Genomic DNA, 25,171 nt, shown 5'->3' with positions numbered 1-25,171 from the left:
TTCTGTAGAGGTCACCACTCAGCAGTCACTTCCTGGTCTGTAGAGATCACTTCTCCGTAGTCACTTCCTGTTCTGTAGAGATCACTTCTCAGTAGTCACTTCCTGCTCTGTAGAGGTCACTTCTCAGCAGTCACTTCCTGTTCTGTAGAGGTCACTTCTAAGCAGTTACTTCTTGTTCTGTAGAGATCACCTCTCAGCAGTCACTTCCTGTTCTGTAGAGATCACCTCTCAGCAGTCACTTCCTGTTCTGTAGAGATCACTTCTCAGCAGTCACTTCCTGTTCTGTAGACAATACCTCTCAGCAGTTACTCCCTGTTCTGTAGAGATCACCTCTCAGCAGTCTCTTCCTGTTCTGTAGAGGTCACTTCTCTGTAGTCACTTCCTGTTCTGTACAGATCACTTCTCAGCAGTCACTACCTGTTCTGTAGAGATCACTTCTCAGCAGTCACTTCCTCTTCTATAGAGATCACCTCTCAGCAGTCACTTCCTGTTCTATAGAGATCACTTCTCAGCAGTCACTCTCTGTTCTATAGAGATCACTTCTCAGCAGTCACTTCCTGTTCTGTAGAGGTCACTTCTCAGAAGTCACTTCCTGTTCTGTAGACAATACCTCTCAGCAGTTACTCCCTGTTCTGTAGAGATCACCTCTCAGCAGTTACTCTCTGTTCTGTAGAGATCACCTCTCAGCAGTTACTCTCTGTTCTGTAGAGATCACCTCTCAGGAGTTACTCTCTGTTCTATAGCGGTCACCTCTCAGCAGTCACTTCCTTTTCTGCAGAGATCACTTTTCAGCAGTCACTTCCTTTTCTGCAGAGATCACTTTTCAGCAGTCACTTCCTGTTCTGCAGAGATCACTTTTCAGCAGTCACTTCCTGTTCTGCGGAGATCACTTTCAGCAGTCATCTCATTACCATCACAGACACGATTACTACATATTTGCCAACTCTGTCTAAACATTTAGAAGCATCCCTAAATAATGTGAAACCTCTTGGACTCCCAGAAGAATTGAGAAATCTCCTGGGTGCCGCAGTGTCTTTACAATATTTTGGATTGATCACTGCAGCCTGCTGAGAAGGGAGGCATGGCTATGCAAATAAAAATCTCCTAGAAGACAATTTTGAAAAGTTGGCAGTAGAGGCAGTCCTTGACCACCTTTGTCTCCCTGCACAATGACCTCTGCACAGGTCACAGAGCATGCCCACAACACTTTCTCACAGCCAGGTAATGCGAAGTCTCCATTTGGCTGCAGTGAAGCATGTTTCAAAATGATTTTCAGGGGGCAGAATTGCAGCAAAATTGTCACGCCCATAATTATATACTGTATAGAACGTATCAAAAATAGGTTAGTAAATTAAAATATATTTTCTAATTAAAAAATAGCATGAAATGGCAGATCAAAGTCTTGTGCTCTATATGTCAGCGTCACTGCTGTGGCTGCAGCAATCACATGAACAATGTACGGAATGGCTGGGAATTTCAGTAATGAGTTGGGGTATTTGTGCGTGGGGCAGATTTTTTTATCCAGATTTTGCTGCATCTCAGAGGACCAGTATTGTCTATGAGATTTTTCACTGGAAATTGATAAGTACCAGCTACTAAAACTTTGCTACGGAAAGCCTGTACCTGTGCTCACAGCAGATGAGCAGCACTGGATCGATGTCCTAAAAGAGCAGGTAACTTTTATAACCGCTGTACAGATCATGGGGAGCATGGTAAAACAGTCCATAGACATGGGACCCCCTCAATGACGTCTCCGCAAGATAAATTGACATGCTGCAGTCTGGAAAGACGCACCACATGTCCGTCTCCGCGGGTGATCTGCAGGCGTCTCAGCACGCATAGTGGAGATGGGATTTCTTGAAATCCCATCCACTATGCTGTAACATCTGGCCGCTGCGGCATGAACGCCCCGGACCTTGAGAATGTACCCTCACAGTCCTATCTAATCTGCTAAAGAAGAACCTAAAGAAATGGGACCTTCGTGTCTACAGAGAAGGGTCCCGGTCTTTGCATTGTAGGAATCAGGAAAATCCTGACCTTTGGTTGTGAGTCCTGCGCTATAATTCAGTGGTGCTCTCCCGCCGTGCTGCCTTACAAGCTGCCACATCCCTGCTGTGTGTGCTGTTTAATGGAAGGAGTGCGGAGAATGATGACCCACCAGTCCTTCCTGCCCGGGGAAGAGCAGAGCAGTCGGGGTGCCATGTAGAATTTTTACAGATGTTTATGAACATGTTTCTGTCTGATCTCAATTAACGTTTTACAATTTCTTGCAAATTCACGGAACATAAATAACCATTTTGTCTGCAACTAAATATCCCTGTCATGTGTGGCCTGTGGAGAAGCGTGCAGAAGATCTACTCCAGCGAGAACATCATTGGGAATATTTCCTTATTTTACGTTTCTTACATTTACCGTACATTTATTTTTTTTTTATTTGAGCTTGGGATGTAAGTCTGGGTCTGTGTGCAGACTGGTCACATGCAGTCCTATGTCAGGGTGATGGCGACGTAGAAAGCTTATCATACGCAAAGTAGATCTATCATGAGTCCATGGTCACCAATCCCTAGGTAGTGGAGACGGCAGTCTCTTTGCTGGTGTAAAAGCCTCCATTAAAGTTAGCGGGATAGTTGTAGACCTCCATGTGACACGTGTGTGACCACCAAGAACTGGGACCAGAGACTTCTACTTTTAGGACTGATGAAGGTCTCATTGTGGTGAAAGGCTCGGTTGGGAGCATTTCCTGTTTTTCAGGAGTTTAGACAGAACTCTTTACAGTGTCTCAGTCATGAGAGATGTCATCAGGGTCACAGACCTGATAAGGATGAATTAAGCATGACCGTATATTTCTTTGTGAAGCCTTAATTCATTCATCGCCCACCTAGCCTGACTGAGAGGTCCTCAGTGTCCCTGCTCTCTGCTGCTGAAGAATCTCGGCCCACCTAACCTGATTGACCACTTGTCAGTGTCCTTCATCACTGCTGCTGAATCACCACCAACCTGGCAAGACCGACAGCTCCTCACTATCCCTCCTCCCGTTGAGATCTCACACTGCTCAGTAGAAGCTGCAGCTGTCAGGCTGGGTGGGTGGGTGGGTGGCTGGAGACTGAACATTCTTGGACTCTCTCACTCTTTAGTAGGACTCATAATGCTCATTTGAATATCATGATTATAGAGTCATTTTGATATGTATTTTCAAAGTAAATGCAGCAGTCCCATTAGGTCGAAGTGATCTATTTACTAATGTATACTTTACATTGTATAATCTGGTGACAGATCCGCTTTAAGGTCATTTTCATACGCCTGTTTTCTCAGTAGCACATCTAGCAGTGCTCGGAATGCTGAGCTCTTTATAACCCCGCACACGTTGCTGCTTGGCAACTTCCTGTGTACACTGTGCCTAGGCAGAAAGCTTGCAATCAGTGGTGGGGAGCGGGGTTATACAGAGCAGTTGAATAGGAGGCACAAGACAACTAGTCCTGTAGTGATAATCTCCTGCTGATAAAACACTGATTACATTGAAACATAACATACAGCCCAGTAAGTGATACATCGCTGGAATCAGGGTCTCTGTCCCTACATTATGCTGCTCTCAGATTACATAGCAAACACCTGCTGACATATTACCTTTAACACACTGTGTCTTTCCAATTGTTATTCCGAGATACAAATCCTGTTCTTGTCTGTACAGACCTGTATGGAATATATATTAACTGGAGATCCCATAGTCAGGCTGCAGAGGTCACAGTGACAGTAGTTGACAATCCCCCTACTGCACGGTCCCAGCAGCTCTACCTCTGGCTTGTGCCATGTCGACACGCCATTAGTGCTATGTGTGACTTAATTTCAGCAGCTGAGCCACCACCTGCTTCTGTATAGGCAGAGAAGGGGGCTGGCTTGGTTACTGATCAGCCAGCTTACTTCTCACATGGCACCGAGGATGTGCTAGCACAAGACACTCTTATCTGTGCACAAGCTGGAAGTAGATTTTATGGAACTCAGTTGATAACTGAAAGTATATTAGTTCTTTATAATCTTATTACGAACACATCTAAAAGTTATGTTTTGCAAGTGGCAAACACCAATAAAGTGAAGGAGGGTGAATAATCACCAAACCCTTTTATTAGCATGGCGGCCTGAACCAGCACCAGTAGAGGACCCATTTTGATCTTGTCCAGGACCCACTTTCCTCTACGTATTATTGACCCTATTATTGACCCCATTGTGATGTTGATACAGCTCGGTGGTGCAGATATCCCAATGTGTACCAAGATCTATGGCGAACACTCTCATATTATAAAAGCTTCTGTGGATGGATCTATGGAGACAATGGAAGATGCTTCTTCTTGGCACATTTACAAACCTCCTCCTTTAGTAGTAGGATTCATGGTATTTCCCGTAGGAACCAATCAGGTTCAGCCTTCAATTCTGCAAATAAAGTTCACAAAATAAAAAAAAAAAATTTCCATTGGTTCCCATGGGCGAGAAGATTCCTCATTGTGGAGGAGACGCCTTGTCCGGCTCCCAGCTTCCCAGCAGATCACTATAACGAGAGGTCACCATCGGCCCGGCTGCACTTAACGTGCCGTGCAGTCACTTGGTGGCCGGCAGCTTGGTAGGACGGAGTCTCGCAATTTCACGCTTTTTGCCTTTTAGTGAATCGTCACGTCTTTGGTTGCAGCTCTGTTGTATTTTTTTATGGCACAAGCTGTGACTATCGATATCTACAAGCCACAGCGTTTACATTCTTAACCACAAAGAAGCCGATGGTTAACGGAGGGATGACAAGGGTGCGGCCGGGCCGTAGCGGACGAGCCTTTAGATCCGGCAGTGTTCCATCATCGATCATCGCAAGGTGCTGCCCATTCAGCTGGACTGACCTGCAAGAACATAAAGTCACGAGTGAGTGACGAGCACAAGGGAGGACAAATCTCCTAATTATGCACTGTCCCTTTAAGTAATCTAATCTCATTTTGAAGTGGATCTTCTTCAGAATCTTGGCAAAAAGCTCCCTATGAACGTGTCCTTAGGCCCGTGTTTGGTGGTCTGAGTATGGATTGCGTTGCACGGACTGGCTGGTTGAAGTCAGGAGGCCTGCGGTTGGATCATGCCATGCAATCCATTCTTGGACCAAGAAACATGGAAGTGTGAAATTAGCCTTGGGGCTCGTTCAGACGAGTGTAAGGCTAGGTTCACATTGCGTTAATGGGTTAACGCTAACGGACTGCGTTGCACGGCGAAAATGTCGCAATTAACGCCGTGCAACGGGTCCGTTAGCGCACCCATTGACAGCAATGTTATTTTTTGCTGTAGCGCATCGCTAGCGCATGCCACTTTCGGCACGCGCTAGCGATGTGCGTTCTTTTGTGACGGACCTCGGACGCTGCAAGCAGCGTCCGAGGTGCGTCCGAGGTCCGTACCTCGCTAGCGCAGATCGGGGATCTGCACTAGCGGGGGCGCCGAACGCGGACCCTAAAGAAACATTGTGTTAGCGCAATCCGCTAGCGCTATGCGCTTAATGGATTGCCCTAATGCAATGTGAACCTAGCCTTATACAGGCACATGACTACACATGGAGAACACGCACTCATTATTGCCAAAGTGCCAGTGCACAGGTTTGATTTTCCTCATATACCATCGGTCTACATGGAAAAAAATTGCAGCATGGTCCAAATTAGAGACCTAACAAATACATGTGGCTCCTGCACTTGTTCATTATTTGCATGCATACAGTTTGCAGATGTGACCGGCCCGAGTTTTCTGAACCAGGGATGTGGTGCCATCAGCTCAGCAGAGGTCCTGCTCCAGCCATACAGAACAAGTGTATGTCCACCGTAAATAACATCATTAACGCTTATTGCACACAGGTCACATCCTAGCACCAGGGCTCCGCAGTGCCTTGGAATTAGCATGTCACCATTGATCAGGCCTCATCTGGAATACTGTGTCCAGTTCTGGGCACCACATTCTAAAAAAAACATTGAAAAACTGGAGCAAGTTCAGAGAAGAGCGCCCAGGATGGTGAGCGGACTGCAAACTATGTCCTACGAGGAACGTTTAGAGGATCTGGGAATGTTTAGCTTGCAAAAAAGAAGGTTAAGAGGAGACTTAATAGCTGTCTACAAATATCTGGAGGGCTGTCACAGTGTAGAGGGATCATCATTATTCTCATTTGGGCATGGAAACACGAGAAGTAAAGGGATGAAAATGAATGGGAGGAGAAACATATTAGATATTAGGTATAACGTTTTGACAGTGAGGATGATAAATGAGTGGAACAGGCTGCCACGAGAGGTGGTGAGTTCTCCTTCAATGGAAGTCTTCACACAGAGTCTGGACTGACATCTGTCTGAGATGGTTTAGTGACTCCTGCATTGAGCAGGGGGTTGGATAGGAGGACCCTGGGACATTTCAGTTGCATAGAAACTACAGATCTCAGCATGTCCTGCTCCAAACAGCCGTAGTTTTGCTGGAATAGAGGTGATAGCAGCAATTGTACAAGACCCTTTTAGTGTTTTGCTTCTTTCCAGTTTTAGAATAAACACACATCACCTCCCTGGATGGATGATGCACATTTAGCTATCGGTTCCAGGGATTTATAGGGGCTAGATACTGTGTGTTACCACTAGAGGGAGCTGTTGCAATTGGAAGGAAGCCTCATACATTACACTGTAGCCACAAGTGATTCTTATCCAGAACATTCAGCTGTCAAACTTCTCATTCTTGGATAGGACATTTCACTCTGGAGATGGAGGTGCCAATACATAGATATTAGTGATTGTTTTACTCAGAGCACATTCTTTTTCAGCCAGGATAAAATGCTCTAAACATTGTGGGTTACAGTTTTCCTTTTTGGATAAACCAAATGAGTTTATGAACAATGCATATAAAATTAATTGTATGGCCGTCTGTAGCTTCTGAAATTGTGCCGAATGTCCAACAACCTATACAGCAAATGTAAAACCCTGGACGCTGCATTTAAAACCCACCATGTCATAAAAACAGAATTCAGTCATTTTGTGGGACCAGGGTCTCAGACACATCTGTGTGGTGATCAGGGTCTTAGATCCATCTGTGTGGGAATCAAAATCTCGGACCCATCTGTGTGGGAAAAGGGGTCTCAGACCCATCTGTATGGGAACCAGGGTCTCAGACATATCTGTGTGGGGATCAGGGTCTCAGACCCATCTGTGTGGGGATAAGGGTCTCAGACCTAACTATGTGGGGATCACGGTCTCAGACCATCTGTGTTGGGATCAGGGTCTCAGACCCATCTGTGTGGGGATCAGCATCTCAGACCCATCTGTGTTGGGATCAGGGTCTCAGACCTACCTATGCGGGGATAAGGGTCTCAGACCCATCTCTGTGGGGATCAGAATCTCAGACCCATCTGTGTGGGGATCAGGGTCTCAGACCCATCTGTGTGGGGATCAGGGTCTCAGACCCATCTGTGTGGGGATAAGGGTCTCAGACCCATCTGTGTGTGTGGGATAAGGGTCTCAGACCCATTTGTTTGGGGATCAGGGTCTCAGACCCATCTGGGGATCAGGGTCTCAGACCCATCTGTGTGGAGATGAGTGTCTCAGACCCATCTGTGTGGAGATGAGTGTCTCAGACCACTCTGTGTGGAGATGAGTGTCTCAGACCCATCTGTGTGGGGATGAGGGTCTCAGACGCATCTGTGTGGGGATGGGGGTCTCAGACCCATCTGTGTGGAGATGAGGGTCTCAGACCCATCTGTGTGGGGATGGGGGTCTCAGACCCATCTGTGTGGAGATGAGGGTCTCAGACCCATCTGTGTGGAGATGAGGGTCTCAGACCCATCTGTGTGGAGATGAGGGTTTCAGACCCATCTGTGTGGAGATGAGGGTCTCAGACCCATCTGTGTGGAGATGAGTGTCTCAGACCCATCTGTGTGGAGATGAGGGTCTCAGACCCATCTGTGTGGAGATGAGGGTCTCAGACCCATCTGTGTGGGATAAGGGTCTCAGACCCATCTGTGTGGAGATGAGGGTTTCAGACCCATCTGTGTGGAGATGAGGGTCTCAGACCCATCTGTGTGGAGATGAGTGTCTCAGACCCATCTGTGTGGAGATGAGGGTCTCAGACCCATCTGTGTGGAGATGAGGGTTTCAGACCCATCTGTGTGGAGATGAGGGTCTCAGACCCATCTGTGTGGAGATGAGTGTCTCAGACCCATCTGTGTGGAGATGAGGGTCTCAGACCCATCTGTGTGGAGATGAGTGTCTCAGAACCATCTGTGTGGAGATGAGTGTCTCAGACCCATCTGTGTGGAGATGAGGGTCTCAGACCCATCTGTGTGGAGATGAGGGTTTCAGACCCATCTGTGTGGAGATGAGGGTCTCAGACCCATCTGTGTGGAGATGAGGGTCTCAGACCCATCTGTGTGGAGATGAGTGTCTCAGACCCATCTGTGTGGAGATGAGGGTCTCAGACCCATCTGTGTGGAGATGAGGGTCTCAGACCCATCTGTGTGGAGATGAGTGTCTCAGAACCATCTGTGTGGGGATCAGGGTCTCAGACCCATCTGTGTGGAGATCAGAGTCTCAGACCCATCTGTGTGGAGATCAGAGTCTCAGACCCATCTGTGTGGAGATGAGGGTCTCAGACCCATCTGTTTGGGGATGAGTGTCTCATACCCATCTATGTGGGGATCAGGGTCTCAGACCCATCTGTGTGGGGATCAGAGTCTCAGACCCACCTGTGTGTGGGATGAGGGTCTCAGACCCATCTGTGTGAGTGCAGCGCCCCAGAGACCTGGTCGTTGCAGTATGACGCTCTGCCGCTAAGGGGAGTGGCGGTACGTCTGATGGCACTAAAGGAGTTCTTCTGACCAGGTATCACCAGCACACATTACACTTCACACTCCGGCCACTAGGGGGAGAAAAAGGCTTTATTTATTGGGCCACTCCTCACACTGGTAAAACTAGGGGTTGGATAGGAAGTTAATCAGAAGCTGACTGGGTTGGATTCAGGCAACATCCCGTGGCAGGGGGTGTTGCAGGGAGAAGACACAGGGGGGTCTCTGTCAGGCGTGGGAACCTGGCAGGTGCCTAGCGAACAGAACAGAACGGTACGGATCCGCGCCTGCACTACCTTGCGGCGGTATCCTAAGAAAGAGACACGAAGCGAAGGATATTGTGGAACAGTGAGAAACGAGATCAAGCACAAAGGAGAACCAGTAGGAGTCGTGCCGTGAGACCGAGGCAACATCCTACTGAGGCGCGTAGCCGGTGGCCGGAACACCGCGGGAGTAACTGACTCTAGGCCTTACTTCGAACTCCGCAGGACAGTTAATTATAGGTTGGCTGTCTACCTTAAATTTCCTACGAAGACATAGGGGGCAAGGCATGGAGAGGGGCGTCTCTAGGGTCCCGGAAGAGCTCCGAGCCTTTCCGTCATACGGGTGCGTCCTAGCCATAACATATCTGGGGGACGAGAAACTAGAAACATCTGGAACGAGAGAGAGAGAGAAAGAATTAGAAAGAATTAGAGAGAACGAACGAACGAGAACAGAATTTGTGAGGACTATTCCGAATGCTCAGCAGGGTAGCACTACAACACACAGGCGCTAGTGGTAGGTAACGATTTCCACCTGCAAAGGGAACTCTGGATGTGCCCATCGGACCGGCCGGTCTCTGATAGCTCGGTTGAACGTGCTCTGGACTGAGTGTATTGAAGCCTTCAGTAAAGAGGTAAAGAGACTGCAGCCTTGTGTCGTCGTTATTGACTGCACCTCACACCATCACCATCCATCTTACTGGGAAGCCCTGGGGACATACTTCACCTGTGGGAAGGTATACCACCTAGCTGCCATTCCATCACCCCAGCGGACCCCACAGCAGCGTCGGTCGCCCTGACCGAACACCACAGGTAGCGTCACGAACCCCTTACAAACTGCACCACCTTTATTGGACGCCCCTTAGCAGGGTCGCGGACCAGGTCTAGCCACCGTGACGGCTGCAGAACCGAACCAGAGAGGCCCGGTACCGAGAATTCGTGGCCCTGTGTCTGGGGGCGCTCCATGGGGATGAGTGTCTCAGAACCATCTGTGTGGGGACCAGTATCTCAGACATATCTGTGTGGGAATCAGAGTCTCGGACCCATCATTGTGGGGATCAGGGTCTCATACTCATCGTTGTTAGGGATAAGGGTTTCAGACTCATCGTTGTGGGGATCAGGGTCTCATACTCATCGTTGTTAGGGATCAGGGTCTCAGACTCATGGTTGTGGGGATCAGGGTCTCAGACCTTTCTGTGTGCTGGAATACAGCAGCAGAAGCATTAGTCAGGCAACACAGCAGCTTCCAGTTGTCTTAGCTTAATAACTAAGTTCACATGCAGCCGCTGGAAGCTGCAGCACCCCTGTGCCACTGAGGTCTTTAATTGTTCTCTTGCACAGTCACTTAATTTTGCAGCAGACCCACTTTTAAGACAACGTGGCCGATGGTAATTGCCAAGCTGTTTTGTAGGTGAAACAGATGTTTCCCTGCAAAATAAAAAGGAAAACTACTGACAACTCCTTGAGGTGCTGCATACAATAAAACTAATGCTCAAATCCATCAGAGCAAATGTCCGCACTGTAGGAATTTTGAAATCTGCACCCGGTTGTTTAAGTCAAAATCACCAGGAAAGTGGGACATAAGTCGGCTGCATTTTTAAGTTTTTATGCAGAACCTTAGGAGCTATTATAAAGGTTTATCCAGTAATGAAGAACACCATTAAGTGACTGTGCAGGAGAGCAGAGAAAAGACACGGCCACTGTTGTTTTCAGCTGCAGAACGATGGCTGTGTGTGAACACAGCCTAAAGCTGGGGTCAGATGGTGTATGTGGATCGCCCCCACGTAAGGGCAATGGGGTACGCGGTACCGGGTCCTTCAGTTCCTTCAGCGAGGATGTCACGGTGGCCCGACCCGGACCGTGGCCCTATGAGGGGCGCCCAATAAAAGGCAAAGTTCGTAGATAATGGTAGTGTTCGTGACGCCACCTGTGGTATTCGGTCAGGGTGACCGACGCTGCTCATGGGTCCGCTGGGGTGATGTTATGGCAGCTAGATGGTATACCTTCCCACAGGTGAAGTATATCCCCAGGGCTTACCAGAAGTGTAGATGATGATGGTGGATGGTGCAAGGCGCGGTGAATAACGAGGACACAATGGGTGCAGTCTCTTTACCTTTACTGAAGGCTTCAGCATCCACAGTCCAGGGTGCCGGATGACAGGGTAGGCAGGGTCCGGCCGGTCTGATGGCAATTCCAGAGTCCCCTTATCCAGATGGAAATCAGTAGCCTACCCCTTGCGCACAGTAACGTAGTAGGTCCCTACTTGCATTAGCTACCATAAGCTTCTCACTCTTGTTACTTCTCTCTCTGTCCCCCAGATGGATAGGACATAACCCATATGACGGTGGTTGCCTGAGGCTATTTTATAGGGACCCTAGCGTCGCCCCTCCTCCGCGTTGCCACCTTGTCTGCTTAGGTGTTTAGGTCGGACAGCCAACTTGGAATCGACTGACCTGCCGGTCTCTGAAGTAAAGCATAGAGTCTATTACTCCCTCGGTGTTCCGGCCACCGGATCTGCGCTCAGTGGGAGGCAGCCTGCTTCTAGCTGGTCTCCCACTGATGTTTCACTCCTGTTGCTACGACTTCTGTGCTCACTCACTACGGCACACTGCCTTTCTTGTCCGTTGTTAGGAGGCTGCCGCATGGGTTGCAGGCGCAGCTCCGTATCCTTCTTTCCCTTTCCTGGGCCGAGCCCAGTCTGCTCCTCTCCTCTCCTCCTCCTGGCTCTGACTCCTTCTGCCTGACTTCCTAACCAACCCCCGGTTTTACCCAAGTGTGAGGAGTGGCCTAATAAATAGAACCTTTTGCTCCCCCTGGTGGCCGGCGTGTGAAGTGTGTGTGTGGCTGTGATACCTGGCAGGGTAAACTCCTTTGGTGCCATCAGACGTAACATCGCTCCCCCTGGTGGAAGAATGACATTACTGCAACGACCAGGACTCTGGGGCGCTGCATATGAAGAATCATCGGGAGGTCATCTAGAAAACTCAGACAATTTTCATCCATATTGTCATCCGTGGGTGTGACATCCGATTCTATACATCAGCAGATGCACCTGATCACATAAAGTTTCCCGAGTTAATAATGGCAATGGAATCTTAAAAATCGGATGCGACACAAATGATCCACTCAGGATCCGATTTTTTATGCCGACCCAAAGACTTGAATGGGCGAGTCCATAATATGGAAGAGAATAGTGCCTGCTGCTATATTTTTCACACGGACACATGGTCCATGTAAAAGAAACTGTCATCTGAGTAGCCATACTGGATTACATAGGTCAGTGTGCTGTCTAAGTTTTACTAGTCTGTATCTTATGCCCATCTGAATGAGCCTTTAAAGGGGTTGTCTGGTCTTAAACTACAAGTCTGCAGTCACGTTGTGTGACTGCAGACTTGTGAATCCTCATACTGTGCTATGAGGATTCTCCGATGTCGGGAACGGTAGTGATATGACTGCAAGCATGTGTTCTGCATCGGCCACATTCCAACTAGACTGCTTCCAGCCTCACTCACTACGCTTGTTGTGCACGTCTAGTCGGGATGTGCCTTATCGCATACTTGCAGTTAAGGGACCGGCATAGGAGAATCCTCACAGTGCAGTGCGTGTGATGTGAGGATTAACAAGTCTGCAGTCATATAAAGTGACTTTATTGACTATAACGGGGTCTGTTTGGTTTTTGTTAAAGTGTCTAATATTTTACTGGAAAAAAAAAAGCAGGTGTGAACGGAGTGTAAACCCATCCTGAGACCTCTTTGCATATTATTAATATGTCAATAAAAATATTTTTGTAATATTTATTTACATTTTTCCCCCCAGAGCAGTTTCTATATACTTCAGGAGAATTAATTCCTATTCCCTATGTAGACAGATGAGCGCTGACACTGGCTGAGCCGCCACATTTGTGGTGGTTACATATTATTTTGGATCCGATGGTGTCCCCCCCATTAACGGCCGGTCCACATGGTTGTGGTCTTTGCCGTCTTCTCCTGTGCACGGTTGGGGAGCTGTGTATAACAGTATTGTACAATAAAAAGATCACATTACCATAGCTGGCAGAAGTGTTTAACACAAAATCCAAACATGTCCAAACCTCTTTAAGATTAAGAACATTTGTTTGGAAATCTTGGAATCTCAATTTTCGACCAATCTTTACAGAAGAGTTAAATGTTTGGGTTTGTATCCAGAGGTCTGGATGAAGCACTAAATCTCAGGACATTAATCTAAGCCAGGGCTGACACACTAAACACTACATAATATTTCTTGCGTTCTTTCTGCTTTCTTCTCTCTTCCCCTATTACCAGGGTCGCGGGTTGAGATTTTGCGTTGTAAAAGTTGTGGTTTTGAGAGAATTCTTTGCGATTTAACAACTGTCTGTATTTAAAATGCTTATTAAAGATGGGGAAAGTAGCAAAAAAAAAAAACGATCAGAAATCGGCCAAATATGCACAGAATTTAATGGGACTGGAGCAAATAGCGATCCACATCAAAGTCCAAGCTGCTTTTTATAGGAGATCCAGTAAAATGTGGCTGGAGTGCATTGTCAGGAGTGACAACCATCTGCTTATTTGTCTGTATCGTTAGTCGCCAATGGAATGGAATGGGAGGTGAACGGTTTGACCACAGGAAATCCCAACGGGGGCCACTATATCGGAGAGGGGAGGTAGACGTTACCGTAAGTCATTATTTTGGGATTGGACCTCATTGAAGCATCTTAAGAGCATCTTGGCTAGCCGGGTAACAGTAAGATAAATCGTAAAGGGGTTGTCCTCTTCAATATGTTTCTTATTTAATAGTCAGAATGGCATAAAAAAGTGATACTATGAAGCGCCCCAATTCCCAGCCGCTCCTGCCAGGCCTCCCGCCGGCCTTTACTTGTGGCTGCACTGAGGATGTCCTGATAAAGCGACATGTGAATAGCTGTGGCCAATCACTGGCTAAAGTGTCTGTCATGTGCTCAGTGATTGGCTGAGCTGTCACTTCCTGTGCGTTAAGAGAGGCAAAAAAAGAAGACGGATGCGGGAGGCATCAGAGCGGGAGTGATGCGTCCCACGTTGCCTGCCGCTCTCGTTAATTAATGTAAATTTAAGTTAAAAGTTGAGTCGTTTTGTAAATTACTTAATCGTCATTGATCGTCAGTTACTGTTTGAATTAAACTGCGGAGCTGTATTCACAATTCTGCTACTTGCTGTTGAAAAAAGGCACTAAACTTGTCAATTGAGACTTGCATAGCAGCTTAGCGGAGCTCCTACAATGCAGGGATGTTGTTAGTTTACTCAACATCACATTCCTGTGCAGTCCCTGACATAAAGATAAAATGCCTTCCAATGGATGGAAATCAGTAGAATAAATTCAGTGTAAACCCTGTGACAGCAAGGAATGCAAGTAGATACAATATGTGACCATGCAGAATTGTATAATACAAGTCATGATCAGAATAGTGAGTGCAGCTCTGGAGTATAATACAGGAGGTAACTCAGGATCAGTAATGTAATGTATGTACACAGTGACTGCACCAGCAGAATAGTGAGTGCAGCTCTGGAGTATAATACAGGGTGTAACTCAGGATCAGTAATGTAATGTATGTACACAGTGACTGCACCAGCAGAAAAGTGAGTGCAGCTCTGGAGTATAATACAGGATGTAACCCAGGATCAGTAATGTAATGTATGTACATGGTGACTGCACCATCAGAATAATGAGTGCAGCTCTGGAGTATAATGCAGGATGTAACTCAGGATCAGTAATGTAATGTATGTACATGGTGACTGCACCAGCAGAATAATGAGTGCTGCTCTGGGGCATAATACAGGATGTAACTCAGGATCAGTAATGTATGTACACAGTGACTGCACCAGCAGAATAGTGAGTGCAGCTCTGGAGTATAATACAGGATGTAACTCAGGATAAATAATGTAATGTATGTACACAGTGACTGCACCAGCAGAATAGTGAGTGCAGCTCTGGAGTATAATACAGGATGTAACTCAGGATCAGTAATGTAATGAATGTACACAGTGATTACACCAGCAGAATAGTGAGTGCAGCTCTGGAGTATAATGCAGGATGTAACTCAGGATCAGTAATGTAATGAATGTACACAGTGACTCCACCAGCAGAATAGTGAGTGCAGCTCTGGAGTATAATACAGGATGTAACTCAGGATCAGTAATGTAATTAATGTACACAGTGACTCCACCAGCAGAATAGTGAGTGCAGCGCTGGAGTATAATACAGGATGTAACTCAGGATCAGTACAGGATCAGTAATGTAATGTATGTACACAGTGACTGCACCAGCAGAATAGTGAGTGCAGCACTGGAATATAATACAGGATGTAACTCAGGATCAGTATAGGATCAGTAATGTAATGTATGTGAACAGTGACTGAACCAGCAGAATAGTGAGTGCAGCTCTGAAGTATAATACAGGATCTAACACAGGATCAGTAATGTAATGTATGTACAGAGTGACTGCACCAGCAGAATAGTGAGTGCAGCTCTGGAATATAATACAGGATGTAACTCAGGATCAGTAATGTATGTACACAGTGATTGCACCAGCAGAATAGTGAGTGCAGCTCTGGAGTATAATACAGGAGGTAACTCAGGATCAGTAATGTAATGTATGTACACAGTGACTGCACCAGCAGAATAGTAAGTGCAGCTCTGGGGTATGATACAGGATGTAACTCAGGATCAGTAATGTAATGTATGTACACAGTGACTGCACCAGCAGAATAGTGAGTGCAGCTCTGGAGTATAATACAGGATGTAACTCAGGATCAGTAATGTAATGTATGTACACAGTGACTGCACCAGCAGAATAGTGAGTGCAGCTCTGGAGTATGATACAGGATGTAACTCAGGATGAGTAATGTAATGTATGTACACAGTGACTGCACCAGCAGAATAGTGAGTGCAGCTCTGGAGTATGATACAGGATGTAACTCAGGATCAGTAATGTAATGTATGTACACAGTGACTGTACCAGCAGAATAGTGAGTGCAGCTCTGGGGTATAATACAGGATGTAACTCAGGATCAGTAATGTAATGTATGTACACAGTGACTGCACCAGCAGAATAGTGAGTGCAGCTCTGGAGTATAATACAGGATGTAACTCAGGATCAGTAATGTAATGTATGTACACAGTGACTGCACCAGCAGAATAGTGAGTGCAGCTCTGGGGTATAATACAGGATGTAACTCAGGATCAGTGCAGTAATTGCACAAAAATTTCTATATTATTATATGAATTAATTCCATATATACATTAAAAAAATGCCAGCTAAATAATGAAACCACCTAAACGAAATGTGTTAAAGCATTTACTGTATGTGAGGTTAGGGCAGGAGTTGTGGTCACATTACGTATTATGGCTGTGTAAGACAAGTCCTTGTAAGCATTTAAAGTGCAGTTTCACTCAAATATTCATCTTCCTTTGGATTATCACAAAAACATCATCAAGCCTATGATACCATAATATAGAGCAGACCTTCAAAAGGTTTTCCATGTTAAGTGGATCCCAAATGATTTTATATACATTATGTAACATAGCCGCCAGAGTAGACACCCAGTGTCCACAGGTCCAGCCACCGCTGCTCTAAGGGTTTTGGCTGCAGTGGTGATGTCACATTGACATTGCACATTACCTCTGCAGCCAGTCACTGACCTTGGTAGGTCGTGCTGTCACGATCTCCACTGGTAGTGTTGATCTGTGCAAAGTTTGATTAAAGTTTCCATCTCAATTGAGTGGTTCTCTTTGGTATCTTCTGACAGCATTCCCCATATGATATATACAGTGCCTTGCAAAAGTATTTAGCCCCCTGGAACTTTTCAACCTTTTCCCACATATCAGGCTTCAAACATAAAGATACCAAATGTAAATTTTTGGTGAAGAATCAACAATAAGTGGAACACAATTGTGAAGTTGAACGAAATTTATTGGTTATTTTAAATTTTTGTGAAAATTCAAAAACTGAAAAGTGGGGCGTGCAATATTATTCAGCCCCTTTACTTTCAGTGCTGCAGACTCCCTCCAGAAGTTCATTGTGGATCTCTGAATGATCCAATGTTGTCCTAAATGCCTAATGATGATAAATATAATCCACCTGTGTGTAATCGAGTCTCCGTATAAATGCACCTGCTCTGTGATAATCTCAGGGTTCTGTTTGAAGCACAGAGAGCATCATGAAGACCAAGGAACACAACAGGCAGGTCCGTGATACTGTTGTGGAGAAGTTTAAAGCCGGATTTGGATACAATGTGATTTCCAAAACTTTAAACATCCCAAGGAGCACTGTGCAAGTGATCATATTGAAATGGAAGGAGTATCATACCACTGCAAATCTACCAAGACCCGGCCGTCCCTCTAAACTTTCATCTCAAACAAGGAGAAGACTGATCAGAGATGCAGCCAAGAGGCCCATGATCACTCTGGATGAACTGCAGAGATCTACAGCTGAGGTGGGACAGTCTGTCCATAGGACAACAATCAGTCGTACACTGCACAACTCTGGCCTTTATGGAAGAGTGGCAAGAAGAAAGCCCCTTCTCAAAGATATCCATAAAAAGTGTTGTTTAAAGTTTTCAACAAGCCACCGGGGAGACACCAAACATGTGGAAGAAGGTGCTCTGGTCAGATGAAACCAAAATCGAACTTTTTGGCATTGTTTGGTGTAAAAGCAACACAGCTCATCACCCTGAACACACCAAACCCACTGTCAAACATGGTGGTGGCAGCATCATGGTTTGGGCCTGCTTTTCTTTGGCAGGGACGGAGAAGATGGTTAAAATTGATGGGAAGATGGATGGAGCCAAATACAGGACCATTCTTGAAGAAAACCTGTTGGAGTCTGCAAAAGACCCGAGACTGGGATGGAGATTTGTCTTCCAACAAGACAATGATCCCAAACATAAAGCAAAATCTACAATGGAATGGTTCACAAATAAATGTGTCCAGGTGTTAGAATGGCCAAGTCAAAGTCCAGACCTCAATCCAATCGAGAATCTGTGGAAAGAGCTGAAAACTGCTGTTCACAAACGATCTCCATCAAACCTCACTGAGGTCGAGCTGTTTGCCAAGGAAGAATGGGCAAGAATTTCAGTCTCTCGATGTACAAAACTGATAGAGACATACCCCAAGAGACTTGTAATCGCAGCAAAAGGCGGCGCAACAAAGTATTAAGTTAAAGGTGCCAAGTAATATTGCATGCCCCACTTTTCAGTTTTTGAATTTCCACAAAAATTTAAAATAACCAATAAAATTCGTTCAACTTCACAATTGTGTTCCACTTGTTGTTGATTCTTCAACAAAAATTTACATTTGGTATCTTTATGTTTGAAGCAGGATATGTGGGAAAAGTTTGAAAAGTTCAAGGGAGCCGAATACTTTTGCAAGGCACTGTAATTATACAGTGTACAAATACCAAACCAAATGTTTACATTGCTTTCTGTGTCCCCGTCGGGGCATACGTCCAAACTCCTCCACAAAACGGGGTGCAGACACATACTCCAATGGGGCCAATAGACTGCAATTATCCATCAACAGATACATTTTACCAGTATAAATAACAGACTTATAGATAAAGTAGACCATAAACTGTTTTCATAAACCGTTTCTCAAAAAGTCTTTGTTCACACGACTTTGTTTCTTTCATGCTTGTTGTTTGCGCCCCATACGCCCAGCGTGATAAGTGTGTGTCCTTTTGGCATAAGTTGGGACAGTATTCTATATAGAGGGACACTAAAAAATGTTTAAGTATTATTTTACCTATTGTGAGGCATTGACCGGTATCACATGCGAAGGTCGCTATGTGTCCCCCCTAGGATGTGCACAGAGGCGTATTGAGGCCGTGGAAGTGCATTGCAGTCACAGGCATAGATGTGATTACAATGCAGAATAAAAGTGAGTGTTGGTCTTGGGCAAGCTATTTGTCCAAGACAGATTTAAGAAAACCTCTTCAGGGCTTTTATTTTTGAAACTGACTACAGGATGGTAGTGGGGCAGTCCATTTCCTTCCTGGCCGGGTTTTCCATGTGGCCTATGGCCACAAGTTTCTTGTAAAAACCCCTGAAGCAGAGGGTTGGGTGTGTCAGTTTGGTTTTGCAAGAGTGCAGAGCAGAAGGCTCTGTAAAGCTCCACCTGTGTGATGTAACGCAGGCAAGCGGAGATGAAAGGCCTGGCACCCACAGTGTACACGGTGGTGCAGTCACCCACGGTAACAAGTCTCAGAGGTGGACTGGCGTGTTTCCCGACTGCAATTTCGAGGATATGTTTCCCGGCTGCGATCCGGAGGATATTGTGTGCTCTGTATTGCTGTGAGTTGGACATTAAAACACGTTTTGCTTTGAACTTTGTTGGGTCACTGCCTCATCACTGCACAGAGTGGATACCGCTGCACTACAATATGTTGGAGGCTGACACTGGAGATATATGTCAGGGGGTACTTCTAATGTACAGGATAGCTCCAACAGAAGCACAATAATGACTTTGGGTGCCATGTATTTGGTCCTTTTAGCAGTTGATACACAGGCCATGGTCCTCTGTTAAGTTTCCAAAGCCTTTGGTGCTGCTCGGAGATCTCCAATACTAAAAACCTGTAGTACAAATCCTGCAAAAAATTTTATTCTTAATAATCAACGCTTACATTCACCTGTCCTAAGCCTAAACCACAACTGTCCTGCAGCTTCAGCTCCCCACCAGATCCCCTGCTCTCTCCTTCTGTTCACACTTCGGCTTCTTTTCCTATTCTCCAGAGCCACATGTGGTCATGTTGGGTGCAATGCACACCACACCTTGCATTAACCTGGAGCGCACACATGTCAGTAAAGTGTGCCGAGCCTCGCAAGACCACGTGATGGCTAATACCAGAAGACCCGAAGAACAGCCAAAAAAGTGCTGGCTGGAGCAAGAGGAGGAGTCAGAGGGGGCTGCCATGGCCAATTAGGTGAGTAGAAATGTATTATTTTTTAAACCTCTTTCTGATCCTCTGTTCATTACTCTTTAGGGTCTGGATAGACCTCAGACGATAATGAACATTCTTCAACACCAATGTCAATTTTGACAAATTGTATTTGGACCTAACTGAATTTGCCATCTGAATCTGCCTAAAACAATTATCGGGAAATTTGCTCATCTGCATCTCTACCTAATATAACACTGCAGTGTGGGCTGTTTTAAAATGTTGGGAAATGCGTGGCTCCATGTATAAGGCCCTTACGACATGAGTCTTTCCTGAGACAGAGTTACAGTGTTTCTGGGCCCTGGCCATGATTTTCTGAAAAACAGACCCAGCGACTGTGATGCACTTGTTTACATTTTACTAAGCAGCCAGTTTACTGGCACCATAAATCCAAGGAAGCTCTTAAGTACACAGTCTCGGATCTGGGAGGTCTACATATTTCAACTCCACCAGGTTTATTCATAGGTAACGCATGAGTCAAGTGTGTGAAGACTTACGAGAGCAGTCATGGCAACACGCAGACTGAAACTTATCATACTGGATAAACCAAATCTTTCACACCTGCTGTCACTTTTCATCCGAGTTTAATGTTTCTTCTGCTATTGTTATTCTCCATGACATCTGTATGTAATAAAGTCTATTACCTGTGAAATTCTTCTACTTCAGCAAGAGGTCTGGTGAAGAAGAGAACAATGGCTAGGATCTCGACCCATGGAGAACTTCCATGTGGTGGAAATGGTTGAAATGAAGATGGAAGAAGTTTACACCCATCGTGGAAAAGTAAGGAGGTGGACAGTGGGCTATAGGCCCCCATATACATTAGATGAAAATCATCTGAACCTGCAGGAGGACCAGCTGACCATTGGAGAACTGGCCAACCATCTGAGGACCAGTTGACTATTCCAGTCGATCATGTCAGGGGAGGAATTTTAACGCCCAATCCTCTTGTTTTCCAGGAAAATTAGCTGTTACCAGAAGTGTCTGAAAGTGACTTTCTCCTTTCTTCCCCATGGGAAACACATGAATGCTTAGACGCGTTGAGCGCTCATGTGTAGGGGGCAGTCAGGAGAGTTAGCTATCTGCTTAATGAACATTTGGCTGCCCGCTATCTGATATGCCTGACCGGATTTAGGAAACACAAAGGTCCCACCTGATGGCACTTGATGGTTGGGGGGCAATTCCGTTTTGGATATGACCCCTTGTTCCTAGTCTACTTACTTGGTCTGTATTCCATCTGTTCCATAAGGCTGCAGAAGATACTGATGGACAATTTTGTCCCTCAACGTTCCGGCCAACTTGATTTTTTTTCTTGATCGATGTAGGTTGATGATGTAGAGGGTGATCGATCCCCGTACATAATTGTGGCTGCAATAAAAAAAAAGAAAGAAAAATAGGAGTTAAAGAGGACCATGCACTAAATGTTTCATGATGAACTGGGCACAGAGAATAATAGTGGCTGCAGAGCAGGACAAAAGGTTGTTTTTTTATTTCACCTCCCCGCAGAAGAGAAGTTTGCAATCAAAATATTTGGCACCAAATAAGGTAACTTTTGTTAAATTGGTTGTCCGGTTTAAGGTACAAGTCTGCAGTCTGAAGGCGGTGACAGTGATGCTTGTGCTGATTAGGTTCTGGAGTCACATGTCATACTACCGCCCGAGACCGGGATCGTGAGTGTCGACACCGCAGGAAAAGCGCCGTCATGGTAGGTGAGTATAGGTTTTTAATTTTATTGGGGCCAAGTGTGGGGACTGAGGAGGGGTTATACTAGTAGTGGACAAACCCTTTAATTTCACTGCCACCTGACTGGCCATTTATGTTCTTTGTTGAACAACGACATCATATGCAGTATGTTTCTTCTTGGACTTTGTCAGTGTTTTTTCCTGGTCAGATTGTTGAGAAATATTAATGATACCCTTATGGTATATATTTTTTTGTGTTCATTACAAATTATCTGATCACCTATAGAGGATGCCTGGTCAGTTAGAGTAGTGGTAGGGCTACATAAGGGCAGTCAACGAGGAGCGGGGGCGTCATACTATTTCAACTTAGGGTGCCAACCTCCGATGTCAGGAAAGGAATCGTGAAGGGTAAAATTAGTCTCTATCTCCCCTCATTTCTGCTCTTTTTGTTTTTTTAAATCACTGTTGTTGTGTGCAAATGTGTGTGCATTTATGTCTTTGTGTAATAAATAAAGAAATAATTTTGTAAGGTTTTTATTCATTATGGTTTACATGTATAAGGGATCCATAGGCTGATCGCTTTGGTTGTTTAATTTGGGTGCTATGTGGGGGATCATGTATGTGGGGGGTTATATGGGGGCTCATACAGTATATAAGGGGATGTCGGCATACTTAATTCTGCTCAATATTAAGTCAAACAATTACTAATAACTATTTTTTATATTATGTTTATATTAATATTGAGCAGAATTACCGTAATTTCAGCCTATTGGTTCGGCCTCCACAATAGTCACAGTCTCTTATGTGGCCCCTTGGAAAAATTATTCTGGCTCCTCTACTTTATTTTGTATAGTGCTATAATATGTATAGTGCCGTACATAAGAGATAATCTGTTGTTTTACGTGTCCCGATGTGCACCAAAGTGCCTGTGAGTTACTCACATAACCTATCACATGATCTATCAAAGGGGATCATGTGACATGTCACGTGATACATCCGGTCCCTGGAGGGCCCACGCCTTCTAAACTGCCTGGAGCGATAACCCTAGAAAGGTTAAGTGATAACCTTGCTCCCACTGTTTCCCAGTCTGCAGGGCATTTTGTATGTATTCCATGTCATGTACACATCCTGCAGTAAACTAGCATTAATCTGGCGAAAAGCGATGGGGTGGAGCTTAATAATATTTGCGTTATACTGTAAACAGAGCAGAGGGGAGAGGCTCCTGCTGCAGAAAGTTGTCTTACAGTCACAGCATGGACAGGAGAAGGAACTGTGTTATCCAGTTACTTACTTTTGGTGGCTGGTACAATGAGCGTAGATGCGCAGCTTGTCACGTATGACTTTTCCTGGACGAGGCTTCCTCTGTATACCAGCCACATGGACTGCTAATACCTTTGGACCCACAAGTTTTTTAAAAAGAAGCGACAACCAATAATCCTGAAATACAGGAAACTGACTCTCAATGACCAGACAGGGAGCCTCACTACGGATAAATAAAACTACACATTATAAATATGTAACTGTGAAATATAGCCATTCATAATTAAATAATTCACCTGCTTAAAGGGGTTGTCCTGGAGAAATTAGGCCAATGGGTGTAGGCCAGCTACTAGATGCAGCTGCCACGTGTCGACAGGTTGTCATTACAGCAACCAAGTGAACAAAGGCAGCAGGGGAGAACCAATCAGTCTAGGAGCTTGTATGGAAACTCACTAACAGAATAGCTAAGCTAAAGGCCTCCATACTCATTAGACTAATGAAGGCTGAACCCATGGATTTTGGCAGATTCGACCAATGGTCTAATTTTGTATGTGGACGCCGGCTGACTGATGGTCTAGAGAGATGTTAATCATGTCCGACTTCGGAGTGCCGATTGATCGAATTGTTCTCATGCCGAATCAGAATTCTGACCCTGGGCTGTGACCTATTTACTCCTTTGTTTTGCCCCTCTGTTTGTGACAAGTTCTTTTGATATTTGACCTCAGACCTCTTGAATACGCTGCCTCATGTCTTGCCGGTGAGTAGTGTCATTTACAAGCATCACATCACTTGCCTTTGTTTTTGTCTTGTGGTATTCATTGACAATTTTGCACAAAATTCTTAAAAATGGTGTACATTACAATCATTACATTTTGCAACTTTGCAATTGACGAATCAAAGGCGAAAGACTCCCAAAACTGGATACAAAAAAAGGCGCAAATACAATATTGAATCAGGTCCTAAGGGTCAATCCATTTAGCACCTTCTGGGTCTTTGTAGGAAGCATACCTCTATACGTGAGCCCTTACTTCGTACCGCTACATCCCGTAGAGATTTGGCACAATCTGAATTTATCTTAACTTTTGTGTCTTGCCCTATTCATCGATTATATGGATGACGTTATATGGTAAATTTAGCGGGCTACGGGCCCGTTTGATGCAGTTTCTTTGGCACTGGCTTCGGGAGCAATGTTTGTCGTAAAGCTATTAATAGCGGTCCGAGCTCAGGAACCTGGATCACATTAGTGACTAATGAGTAGCTGTGTCTGATTGTTCTTTTTATTGCAGCAAGTGCAGGCAGAACAGCTGGAGAAAAGGAATACTATGTGAATCATTAGTAGAAATCCAACACATGATTTCCTTGTGCTTGTTAAGTTAAACTCTTATTCCCTGGTGTTAATACGCTCATGATTATTTATTCCTGTGAACTTTCTCATTACGTCACACAATCGTTTTTCCCAGCTTTCTACATATCGGGGAGAAGTCTCTAAAGTCAAAGTCCAATGTGCGCATAGTCAGTGATACAATGTATCTGGATTTTGGCTATAAGACCAATGGGGGAGAAGGCAGCCAGCATAGGCTGGCCCCCCACCACCCTTGCTATTGGGTGGGAGAACCTATATAGGAATAAGGAATATTATTTTAATACCAAGATATCCAAGTTGGCTCTCTTTACAGACGCCTCCACTTCCCATTTCTCACACTCAGGGTGCCCTCAGACAGGGAATAGCACTTCACACAGAGACACTGGGCACATGGTGCTTAGTGTGTCTGCTGGATGACAGACTGCATGGTCGCATCATGCAGCCTGCCATCTAGATGTAGCAAAGCTGGATCCGTCATGGGATAAATAGACTTAAAGCATCTCTGCAGAAAGGTGAGGAATACTGTGGTTTGTTTTTTTTAACCTCTTGCAGATGACGAGGGCATCGGGGGAGTAGGCGAGGTCGTAAGTATGATTTAATTAAAGGGACACTGTCACCTGGATTTGGAGGGAACAATCTTTAGCCATGGAGGCGGGGTTTTGGGGTTTTTTGATTCACCCTTTCCTTACCTGCTGGCTGCATGCTGGCTGCAATATTGGATTGAAGTTCATTCTCTGTCCTCCGTAGTACATGCCTGCACAAGGCAATCTTGCACAGCGCAGGCGTGTACTATGGAGGACAGAGAATGAACTGCAATCCAATATTGCAG

The 25,171-nt window shown here is 45.4% G+C and overlaps 1 protein-coding gene across 1 annotated transcript in view; it reads right to left on the bottom strand.

The window, feature by feature from the left end:
- Positions 1-4,045: 4,045 nt before the first annotated feature.
- HPSE2 (heparanase 2 (inactive)) overlaps positions 4,046-25,171 on the bottom strand; it is a 306,115-nt gene continuing 284,989 nt past the window's right edge. Inside the window, exons 10-12 of the mRNA XM_069755025.1 lie at positions 23,011-23,156; positions 21,259-21,405; positions 4,046-4,877 (exon numbers count right to left, since the gene is read on the bottom strand). Coding sequence (XP_069611126.1) covers positions 4,712-4,877; positions 21,259-21,405; positions 23,011-23,156 — 459 coding nt within the window. The 3' untranslated portion in view covers positions 4,046-4,711. The remainder of the gene's footprint in view (positions 4,878-21,258; positions 21,406-23,010; positions 23,157-25,171) is intronic.

Source organism: Ranitomeya imitator, chromosome 2 (assembly GCF_032444005.1).
Source record: "Ranitomeya imitator isolate aRanImi1 chromosome 2, aRanImi1.pri, whole genome shotgun sequence".
Taxonomy (NCBI): domain Eukaryota; kingdom Metazoa; phylum Chordata; class Amphibia; order Anura; family Dendrobatidae; genus Ranitomeya; species Ranitomeya imitator.
The sequence above is the reverse complement of the archived record's forward strand: the minus strand, read 5'-3'. Positions and strand labels throughout refer to the sequence as shown.